The sequence below is a fragment of the Globicephala melas genome, chromosome 9 (genome assembly GCF_963455315.2).
Source record: "Globicephala melas chromosome 9, mGloMel1.2, whole genome shotgun sequence".
In the NCBI taxonomy this organism is placed as follows: Eukaryota; Metazoa; Chordata; class Mammalia; order Artiodactyla; family Delphinidae; genus Globicephala; species Globicephala melas.
Window position 1 is genome coordinate 74,539,083 of NC_083322.1, and position 12,380 is coordinate 74,551,462.

At 33.9% G+C, this 12,380-nt stretch overlaps 1 protein-coding gene across 1 annotated transcript in view; it reads right to left on the reverse strand.

Annotated features, from left to right (window-relative positions):
- Positions 1-613: 613 nt before the first annotated feature.
- HYCC1 (hyccin PI4KA lipid kinase complex subunit 1) overlaps positions 614-12,380 on the reverse strand; it is an 81,221-nt gene continuing 69,454 nt past the window's right edge. Inside the window, exon 11 of the mRNA XM_030857060.2 lies at positions 614-5,715. Coding sequence (XP_030712920.1) covers positions 5,141-5,715 — 575 coding nt within the window. The 3' untranslated portion in view covers positions 614-5,140. The remainder of the gene's footprint in view (positions 5,716-12,380) is intronic.

Consider the following 12,380-nt stretch of genomic DNA (forward strand, 5'->3'; position numbering starts at 1 on the left):
TTCTAAGAGGGTTTTGTTTCTAAGCACACACAGTAATCCTATTCAAGTAATGTCATGGAAATTTCCTAGAGTCAGTAAATGAAATTTTAAAATTTTACCGTAATACAATATGTTGGAGACCTTATCCTTGATTCTTTCCCCAAACTAACGTCAACCTAACTCACACATTCATTGAATGTCTCAATACCTACCATGTACAAAATCCTATGCTAGGAACTAGGGGCATATAGTCTCTGCACTCAAGAGATAAAGACCCATATGAAAGATAAAAGGGCAAAGCACTGTTATCTAAATTTGCCTGTACTTCTGGTATGACAAATAATCAGTCACTGGTACATGACCCATGGAGCTCATCTTCTTTTGGATGGATACTAATGAACTTGTCACACTTCTCATCCATAGCCATGTAAAATGTAAAGCCAGGAATGAGATGTCACTGTCCTATGGCTTACTCCCCAAAGCTCTCAATGGCTCAACTCACCTAAGTCTTCCTCCTTTAATTTCTTCCTTCACATCATGACTTTTGCAAAATTTTATGACGATTTTTTAATTAGTAAAGTGATCTGGAAAAAATATTTTTTCAGTTTTTATTTCATTAAAACAAGAGGCAACACTGCTCTATAAAGTATTGCATATGGAGAACATTTACACAAATATACAAAACTTCAAAAAACTAAACTCCAGTTTATTTCCATAGCCTTAAAAAGGTAGAGAGCACATAAAAATATCCAAAGTCGTAATTTATTCTTTAGGAATGTAAACTCTAGGAACACGATTAGAAACAAGTCAATTTACTATGAAAAGATTAGTATCACTACGTGATTAGAAATAAAGATAAGAGGTACACAATAAACTCCACATAAGAGAAAATAACAGTATGTGAAATAGGACCTTCAGTTTACTAGTAGAAACTTCATATCAAGACATAAGTACTCTAGAACTCTACTATTAAAAAACACAAAAGCATCTTCTAAAACGTTCACTGGTAATCTCTGTAGGTATGCACAAGTTACAAAATACAGAAGACGACATATTTCTGTTCTCTGATGAAGAATTTAACAATATTAAATATAAATGTGAATAACTCAAAGTATTGAGTATAATTTTACTAAGCAATTAATCTAAAAGTATAAATTCATGCTAATTAAAGGACTAGAGAGTTTATTTTTTATCCAAAGATTGGGAAGACACTATTATACATTAACTTCTATCTACAATGATTAATTTAAGTACCCATCAAATTATTCTTTTTTTAAATGGCTTTTTAAAAAATATTTTTTCAGGGGCTTCCCTAGTGGCTCAGTGGTTGAGAGTCCACCTGCCGATGCAGGGGACATGGGTTCGTGCCCCAGTCCGGGAGGATCCCACATGTCATGGAGCAGCTGGGCCCGTGAGCCATGGCCGCTGAGCCTGCGTGTCCGGAGCCTGTGCTCCACAACAGGAGAGGCCACAACAGTGAGAGGCCCGCATACCGCAAAAAAAAAAAAAAAAATTTCAGTTACCTTATTTAACAGATATATTTCCTTGATGTGCTTCCCTTTAATAAAGTGTAGACTTATTGTGCCTATAGACTCAAACGTTAAATAGCCTTACTTTAATATCTGCTGAAAATTAGGTCTCAGGGTGTATTTTTCTTTACAATTTAAAGGTTTCAACACTTTAATTTTATTCTTCCAAAACAGACAAAATCCCTTAAAAATGGGATCATTTTTCATCCATTTTGGTTTAAAAATTTTATTTCCCTTTATTTTAACTTTTTATCTTTAAAAGTTAATAACTTTTATAATTATTATTGAATAATGTTTGCTAAGTAGTTACTTCATAATTGAAAAGAGCAATGAAATATTGCTTTTTCTAAACACACTGAAATCATTTAAGGACTGAGAATTTCTACTCTTCAAATCTACAGAGCTGCCTTTAAAAGTTCCATGGTGGTATAATAAGGGATTCCAGGGTGCTCACCTGCTCTGGGACACTCCCCTGAAGTCTTTGTCTCTCTCTCCACTTGGATTCTAAAACGGAAAAGCTGGCACCCAGCTTCACTAGAATATCCCAGGTAGTCGGATATCTGAAGAGTGAGAGGTTGGGTAATTTCAAGAATCTTTTAGAGGTTTAAAATGTGGAATGGGACTACAATGTCTGCACAGATCCTCTGAGCTATGAGGTGCGAGGCCCCAGTTTTGTGCAGAATCCTTCTTGTGGTAAAAGGTATTACTCTGGATATACACAAGGTCTGTGACCAAATGGTCACATCAGCATCTTCATAAGAAAATGACCTACAAAAGCCACTCCAACTTTCAAATTTGGAAAAGTGAGTGGGACAAGAAGAGCAGCGATAATTATCATTGTTACCACAGTTAGCATTACCCAGTATTAATAACTGCTATAAAAATTTTCAAATGTATAATCTTTATTTGAAATAGTATCAAAGGTACTACTAAAGAATTTGACTGTTACCATAACTCCACATTCTAGAAAATCAACTGGGACAAATTACTTGGAGCAAAAATTCAGAACCACTCCTTTGAGTAAGCCTTCAGGGTTTTTAAAAGAAAAAACACATGCAGATTTGTTGTGCATTGTGTAAAAGGGTGGTACCCCTTTCATACTTAAAATTGTAGGCATCTACAGCTCTGATTCCATTTTCAAATAACAGAAGAATATAAAATGTTAACATTTTTATTGTAAAAATAAATGAGATTCATTAAAAATTTAGAATTAGGGGACTTAAGTCAGTTGACACTTAAAAAAATTAATTAGCTTTAAAAACAATGAAGATTATAATGATCTAGTATCCAACATATTTGATCTAGGGTTGTGAGAACACTGAGAATTCTAAATATTAGATAAGTGATTTGTTTGCACTTTGATACTGTCTTCTCAAACTTTAATGTACATAATAATCACCTGAGATCTTATTAAAAGGCAGATTATGATTCAGTAGATCTAAGGTGGCTCTGAAATTCTGCATTTTTAACAAGATGGCAGGTAATGCCAATGTTCCTTACTGGTCCTCAGACCACAATGATTTATAATAGCAATGATCTAGAATAGTAACAAAATGAGGTTCCATTACAACAGCTGAACATTAAAATCTGATCTCTTATTTGTGCCAGCTAATGTTTCCTCAAACTTATTCTATAATGTTTCCTAAGCACCTTAACTTGCCTCCAATGCCAATCTTTTAAATTAGTTCTTAAGACTATTATTAATATTGTTAGTAGCTATGCCTAGGGGAAATTCTTTGTTAAAGAATTACAAAAAGACAATAGGAAATTCACAGTAATTGTACACAGGATTTAAATTGTAGACAGGATTTCTATTAAATTAATACTTTATCAACTTTCACTGTCTGGTTGCTTTGCTTTTTTTTGTTTTTTCCTACAATGTATGCCAATAGATCTTATTCCATTTCTATCAGTGGCACTAAAAAAATCAAATTCACTTACATTAAAAACCATATTTTATTCAGGGTTACTGAATAAAAACTAGTTCATGCTTTTTGAAGAATTGGATTTAAAACGATAGCCAAAGCAGTTATGGTCAAAACTGCATTCATAGTGAAAATGCTTTAGCAGTCTTCAAGACATAACAAATTTTTCACATATTTGAGCTCTGCATAAGCAGGTACAAGAGGAAAACTAGCATTTTCTCTGTGTGACCACAGCTAAAGACTGTGAATAAGGAAACTACTGTGTACTAACCATTAACAAGGGGACAGCTCCCTACATCTTCCTCCCCAGTCAACTTAGTCTCTCATCCTCAACCCTGCTTTCTCTCTCTTACCCTAGATTATTACTTAAGTATACTTGATTTATAAGGAACCTCAACCATAGCTGAAATGACCACCACTAGCAAACATCAAATTTTTACATCCATCTGGATGTCACCTGACTCTCTATAGCTACATACAAGTTTGTTTAGCTTCTGCCATATTGCCTTTTTATTTTTATTTTTTGGTTGGGAGCAACTACATTCATTATTCTATCATAACAAGAACATTTCAAATAGGCCTGTTCACAAAACAAGAAACACATTTAATATTTTTCATACTTAAAATTTTAAATTTAAGAACACAAACATATATAACCCTAAATTAGTTAATATATAAATGTCCTTTGTCCATATTTCACTATTTTTATTTTCTTTCAATGATATTTTATAGATGAAAAATTTACCTAATTTCCTTCATTTGTAGACAAACAATTCAATATGGTAAACACTGGTATCTTGAGAGATGGGTTGCAAAATTCAGTCATTTCCAGGAAGTCTTCAATGATGTGTGCTCTGAATTGTGGGAATCCAAGCTAAGTAGGTTTTCCGAAGTCCAGCAGCAGGGTAAGTCAGTTTTATGGCCTATTACATCTTAGGAACTGAAAGGGATCTTCACCTGCTAAATCCAGATCAAACACTTCAAAGCAACACATCTACTAGCAATCTGATTTCTGATATAAAAATGTTCCAAAGATAACAATGGAAACCCCTCTTCCCATCCCCTGGAATCATATCATATTTTAGGTTACGGAGTTACCAGGCATTTTCCAGTGCTTTATATAAACTGTTCTACTAATCTTAAAGACGATCTGGTTACGAACATTTTTAGCAGGCACTTTTCATACACGTCATTTTTGTTTTTCACATGCCTGTTTTTCAGACTGGCTCGCTAAACAGCCAGCTGTAGAATTCCTGGAGTTGAACAGCAGCCTCATCCTTGAAAACACTGTTCTCATGCAAGGAGATTCCCTTTTACACTGAAGGCCAAACACACAGCTACCAAAATAGGAGTTATTAAAGAAAAAGACTCATAACCTCTCATGAGCTGTGACCAATCTGATCAGACAACCTGCCAAAATGTATTGTCACACTGACAATCTTACGGCAACAGAAACAAATAAGAAGGTAAGAAAAGAAAAAAAAGACTCAAGCCAAGGGGAAAACACACAACCAAGAAATAACAAAACCATATTTCAACTTACTGCAACCTAGACATTATTCCCTTCATAAAGTCAAGGTAGCCTTCAGAATTTAAGATATCAGGGCTCCTGTCAGGAACAGGGATGAAAGACGACCCTGGGAACTTTCATGAAGAAGCAATGTCGTATTTTCTGATTCACTGGTTACGTGAGAAAACTCTTACAAATTAATCTGTGGACAAAGTAATGCTAATACTAGGAGGTCTCTGCTGACCTGTTTGATGCTTCATTGGAAGTTCAGTCCTTTCAGAAACGTAAATAAGCGTTTCTTCTTGCAGACTACAAGCAGAAAACCTATTGGTATCTGTCCCAGTCCCACAGCCAACAGCAGATGATGGGTTATATGGGACTGTGACACCACTAACTTGTTCAAAGGATTTACTGAATACGGTCGCAGCGGTCTTAGCCAAACCATGACTATTAGGTTTAGGCAGAGATTGGCTGGTTGTTAATGTAAGTCTCTTCAAGGAGAGAAGCTCGAGATTCTCACTTTGGGCTCTCTGGGTTTGTTTTCGAGCAAAGTGATCTTTGCAAGACTCCCCTGCAGTTTCTTTTTCTTTTCCTCCAGTTTTGTTTCCTCCTGACCGTCTCTGAGTCTTTCCTACACTTCCCTTGTTACTACAATTTTGACTATTGTTTGATAAACCCAACTGGCTAGTACTAGACGCAGCCCTGGAATAAAATCCCTCGTCAACTTCAGATATCTCCATCAGTTCTTCTTGACCTGTTAATTCTGTATTTCCTAAACAAAGAAATAACAAATATTAATTAACATTAAGCATTTTAAGTAATTGTTTTTTCATGATTCATACCAAATCAAGTATACTTTAAATACATTAAATTTTAGCAACATATGTAAAGCAACAGATTATAGACCAAAATCAAAGGATAATCAAAACATTCTATAAAATGTCAACAATAGTTCATTATAATTAAATAAGAGTAATTTAGAGTGTATTAAACGAAAAGCATGCCATAAACCACACCCCACTGTGTTTTTAGAAAAAGTTCTCTTACTATTCATGCAAAAGATCAGAAACAATTAGGAAAAATACCACACAGTAAAACTAGAGGTAAACTCTCCCCCAGTAGCAAAGCAGTGTAAAATCAAAGACCATACCAAGGAACTTTTTAAAAAATAGTATTAAAATATTTCAAAGATTTTTTTAAAGGTTGCACTACACATTCTAGATTATTTTACTAAGAGAAAAATATACAGACCATAAGTATCACAAGCTCAAACTTGCTAAAATTCTTTATACATTCTCCTTCATATCAAAGATGGCAAAAATACAAAGATAAAAAAGTAATTTTAGATCTCAAAACATAAGCAGAAAATTATTTTGGAAGCAATTTTCTGCCTCATTTTCATAACTGTTTACTCAGAGAGCAGAGCTACGACCATTCCAAAGAGCATTAAGAGTCATTGAGAAACTGTGGTACATAATTCATGCATTTTGATTAGGTGACATGCAAAATTTTTGTGACTGTGCAACTGTTGCTTAAAACATGCAGCAGTGACCCTTTGCCATGAGATACCTTGGAGTGCAGCTATAAAGTGCTCTGCTAAAACTGCACTCTGCCAGGTGAGTTTATTCCATCCTCCATCATTTTTCTTACAGATTTTTGCCTCCTGATCTCTGGCAAGCCTTTGCTCTCAGTTCTAGGATCTGTGGTTGTTTCCTGTACACCCTGTATATGCTGAGCATCAATCTCTCCTAGTGTTCTGCCTTTTTCCCCATTCCCGGTCCTCTCTCCGGCCACATTTGTGACACTAATCTCAGGAATGACAAGGATGCCCAATTCAGTAGTATCATTATTGTTGTCAGGTTGCTCTAGAATTGAAGATGATAAGACAAAATGATGGCTGAAAACAAAACAAAATAAAAATGCAAAACAAGAAAAGCGAAAAGATCCAAAACAAAAATTGAACGAGTGAATGTTAGGTGTTAAGCCAAATATTTGCACTGTAGAAATTACCATAATTCACCATACTCTGACAGCACTGGAGACAATGGGGTCATGTTCTTTAATTTCAAATGACAATGACAAAACTCAGAGCATCAATTAATGTTCTGTATTTTTTCACACACATATTTGATGTGGACTATGAAACAGAAATTTTTTTATAGTTTAAAATAGAATTTCTATTATTTTTAAGATAATATTGTGACCACTTGAACTTATGTCAAGCTTTAGGCAAATTTTCAAGGATTTATAGCCAAAACTTTAGCTCTTCTTAACATGAGGAACCAAGCCACTTAGGAATTCCCCTTGCACAATTTTTTTATTAGATTACACTGAGACTGCCTTAATAAACCATGATACTGGAAAAATGCTTATGCACTTATATCATGATTAGTAATGCTACAGGTATAGTTTTTGTTTCACACACCAATCATCTTGTATATTAGTAAATATTAATGTGGCTGTGACATAATTAAACAGTCTATTCCTTCAGACTCATACTAATTCCATAAATTTAGGCTAATTTGTAACCGTTCATTACTAAACTGGAGAAAAATAAAAATGGATTTGGAAAAACAAATTGGCTATTGGTCCTTTATTCTGAAAATGGTCATTTGGAATCGAAACAAAGGAATGAAACTCCTAACGAGTTAATACTTGTAGACATTGTATTGTGTCTCAAATCACAAAGCCATGGTTTATTTAAAGTTGTCAAGGAAATATCCATAACAGATGGGAAAAAATAACATGAATATGTCTACCATGGACCAGTAATGAAAGTGAAAGTTCAAAACACCATAAGACTATGTAAAACAGTATATACTCTTTTAAAATGTAGAACACAAATCTGTGTGAGGGACATTACCCACTATTTTCAAATATTTTTCATTTCAAGGTCTCCTGAATGGTGCTACAACATGTGAACAGGCAAAACACTGGCGGCCAGAACCATATATTCCTGTGGGCGCCCACTTTGCTGTGCATCTTTAAGTACTACGAATGCCTGGCTCTCACCCTAGACATTCTGATTTAAATAGTATGAGGTATGACCTGGGCACTGGGATTTTTAAAACTTCCCACATGACCAATGTGCAGCAAAGTTTAGAACCACTGCTCTATTCTGATTCTTTCAAATTTTGAAAACTGAAAATGAAAGTTATTATGGATGCCCTGGGTACTCCATACCCAGCAGCAATATGCACCTCCAAAGGTCCTCAAAGCTTCATATTGCCCTGCGCTGGTAGGCCAATGCGCTGGTTAATTAATTTCCCAATTAGCTAGCGCTTCATAAACTTTTTTTTTTTAATTGGGGTATAGTTGCTTTACAATGTTGTGTTAGTTTCTGCTGTACAACAAAGTGAATCAGCTCTATGTATACATATATTCCTTCTCTCTTGTACCTCCCCCCCACCACACACCCCCCATCCCACCCACCTAGGTCAAAACAGAGCACTGAGCGGAGCTCCCTGCACTATACATCAGGTTCCCAGTAGCTATCTTTTTTACACATGGCAGTGTGTATATGTCAATCTCAATCCCCCAGTTCATCCCATACCCTCTCCCCCACCGCACGTCCACACGTCCATTCTCTACATCTGTGTCTCTATTCCTGCCTTGCAAATAGGTTCATCTGTACCATTTTTCTAGATTCCACATATATGCATTAATATACAATATTTGTTTTTCTCTGACTTACTTCACTCTGTACGACAGACTCTAGGTCCATCCACATCTTTTGACTGAATACACTCTAAATGAAATTTTTATTTCCTAGACAGACCAAAGCACGTTGGTGAGGTAGTATGACATTGCTACTTCTGCTTCCCTAATAGACGTTTAATGAGACTAAGAAGTTCCAAACAAGCCCATTCCCCATTGCTAATAGTTGTCTTCAATGTGAGGGCAAGTGACACAACATTGTAAAGCAACTATACTCCAACAAAAATTAATTTAAAAAAAACAAAATCAAAGTAAGGGCAAGTAAAATCTAACTGAGGTAAATGCCAGAGGCCACTGCAACTGAGAGTAAAATCAGCATGTCACTGTTGGTGACAACCAAGAATTGTCCATTTACGCTGTAGAAGCAGTTTCACAAAAGATCTATTAATGGGATCATTAGTGCAAAATCGTTATAAACTGTTGAAATTATCCAGACATAACAAAGCCAATGATTACTAAAATTTAACAAAATTTTAAAAGATAAGCATAAGTAGCCTAACAGAATAGAAAACAATCTACTACATTGATTGGCACTAAATAGTTTTCTTGAGAGTGTTCACATATATTATTCAATTATATTCTTAGAATAATGTGTTGGTGCACCTCTGAAGCAGGCAATTTGACTCCCATTTACAGACAAGGAAACTGAAGTTCAGAAAGAGTTAAAACAACTCTTGTATGGGGGATCTAAACAGTATAACATACTATAAATTCTAACTCTTCAATTCATTAAAGTCAATTTGAGTTAAATATTCTCTGATAGAGATTTTTCCATTACATTTAACTTACTTGCTTAGATTCCTGGCCATTTTCATAGAAAGCAAATAAATTACTTGGCTGAACACAGAGCAAGAGCAAATAAATCTCTAAGAAAACCTAAGTAAGTCATAACTCTCAAGGTTAATTTATTTTTTTAATTGGGTTTATTTTTTAAAAGATGTCAATGAAAATTAAAATGGCTGCAATGTGAAAATTTAGAATTTTGCAGGAAAAACTAGAAAATGACAAGAATATTATATAAAATAGCAATAGGCAATTGGATTGCTAATCACATTCACTGGGATAATGGTAAAGATCTGCAACCCAAGAAAAAATAACATTAATTTTTTTTAATCATGAAATTAACTGGCATGTGGAAAAACAAGATATGTTTTCCACAAGCAAAAATCTTTAATTCATTTATGTATGTTATCACTCAAAAATGGTAAAAACCACAAAACTTTTAAACTGCTTATTAAAGTAAATTCATAGAAAGAAAAACATGTAATTCTGCACAGAGCTAGAAAGAAAAGAAATATAATTCTCAGGAAAATTACAGGATAAAGAAAGATAATTACATAGCAAACATCTGTTATGTTATCTTGCTCCCTATTATTTCTCCAACTTCTTCCCCTATATAATTCTGTGACCCAATCCCCCTACACACAACTTCTTATTGGTCTTACTATTCTCTAGTAAGAATATGCTCTTCCCCACATAGCTACGTGGCTCACCTCCTTACTTCCTTCAGGTCTTTTCTCAAAACCTTCTCAGTGAAGTCTTCCCTGATCATCCCATCAAGTTTCAATATTTCCCATATTTCATATGCCCTCTTCCCTACTTTGTTTCTTTTTCTTCTTAGCACTTCATTACTTTCTAACCTACAATTATTTATCTTGTCTACCAGATGTAAGTTCCATGAGGCCAGGGATTTTTATCTGATTACTGCTGTATACCTAGTTCCTAGGAAAGTAGATTGCATTAAGTACGTGCCTAATAAACATTTGTTTGATAAACTGAACGAATCTCCAGTTATGAGGTGAAATTATTAAAATAAATAAAGCTGAAAGACCATAAAGAAGGAATGAGAAAGGTAAGCTGGGAATGTGTTACTTGACTTGATAAAATGAAAAAATAATGTATAGCATAAAAGAATTTTTAGGGACTTCCCTGGTGGTCGAGTGGTTAAAACTCTGCACTTTCAGTGCAGGGGGTGCAGGTTCAACCCCTGGTCGGGAAACTAAGATCCTACATGACGGGTTGCATGGCCAAAATAAAAAGAATTTTTAGATGGCAAAGAAAAGCAAAGGATTTTTGTTTTAGAAAAGTGTAGTAGCTACCTCTAAATGTAGGTTTAGTAAAATGCTTATTAACATCAGAAAGACTTTTTATTTTTAAATCTATAGTTCTTTTATTATATTATCCAGAGAATAAGAAGAGAAAGTTATTCTTTCTTTAAAAAGACCATAAAGGAGATGTTTTAAGGGAATATAAATGCATAAGAAAATAGAATCTGCTTAAAAGCCCAGAACTTAAAATTTTATGCAAAATGTGTCATGATTGTTCTATACCTATAAAAAAACAGTACTTACATTTGACTTCAAATAATTTGAAAAGTTCAAAAAAGATCCAAAGAGAAACTTCTCAGAGAATATTTTATTTGTACAACCTCTATAAATACGTAATATTCTCTCCATGTACAGATATGAGGAGAGTTAAAGAATACATTTAATAGACATTTCCAAATTGGTTCTCAAAGCCACTCAAATCATTTCTCCCTACAAAATTTCTTCCGGCTTTGAGGGAGAAAAAAAAAAAAAAAGGTGAAACAAATTGCAAATATCATTAAAACTGATCATGAAAAGTTGTGATTTCTCTCATATGTAACTTTATAATCCCAAATATCTATTCCATTATGTCACTCATGAAACTCTTTATCCTAGCTTTAGCTTCTATTTTTTCACAGCTGCCCTACTTACTAAAAGTGACAATTTAAATAAAGGAGCAATTTATTATTCACAGAATTTACACAACTCTGTACTCAGACTGATTCATAAGTCTAAAGGAATCTGGAAAAAAAAAAAAGACAATCAAGGTGAATCCAAAAAAACAAAAAAAAAAGAAAGGAACCTGGTTATGACCTAAGACACTTGCAAATTCATTTGCAAAATCAATAAAATAAGCTGACATTAAAAAAAATTAATCTGTATCATACAATTTTGACATTAATTATGAAAAGTATTTTAGAGTAGACCCCAGAAGAAAGTCATACATATTCCTTTACAATTTATAAGATATATTTTAAATGTCATAAAATACCTGAACAATTTCATATTACCCAGTTTGATGTTTACAATTCATTCTATTCAATGGAAGACCAATGTTTTCTATATTCATTAAGCTATTCATTGCAGTGTTATCCATAATAGCAAAAAGTTAGAAACAAATTATTTAGCATATTAAGGAAATGGTTAAGTAAATGCTGGAATATAAACTCAATGTGGTGTTATGTAGCCATTAAAATAATGGGACTTACTAGAAGAACTTGGGAAAATGTTTGACAGTGTTAACTCAACAAAAGCACAGTATGTAAAAAAAAATTAATTAGAGCGTAACTATGAAAAATACATATACGTATGGAAAAAAAACTGTAAAATGGTAATTGTTTAAGTACCGGGATTATAAGTGAATATTCCTCTACCCAGTTTACTATCATGTTGTTGCACTGTTTTTCAATAAAATAAGGAAAAAAGAAGCAAATTGTTCAGTCTATATTATAAATTTATCATTTATTCACTTATTCATGCATTCAACTATTTCTTGAGCACCTATTACGTGCTAGACATTGTTTTAGACTCTGGGGATACAATGGCCAACCAGACAGACAAAGACACTGCCCTCACAGAACTTACATTGTAGTATGGGAATTAAGTAAACAAGGGAATTTTAGATAGTGGAAAA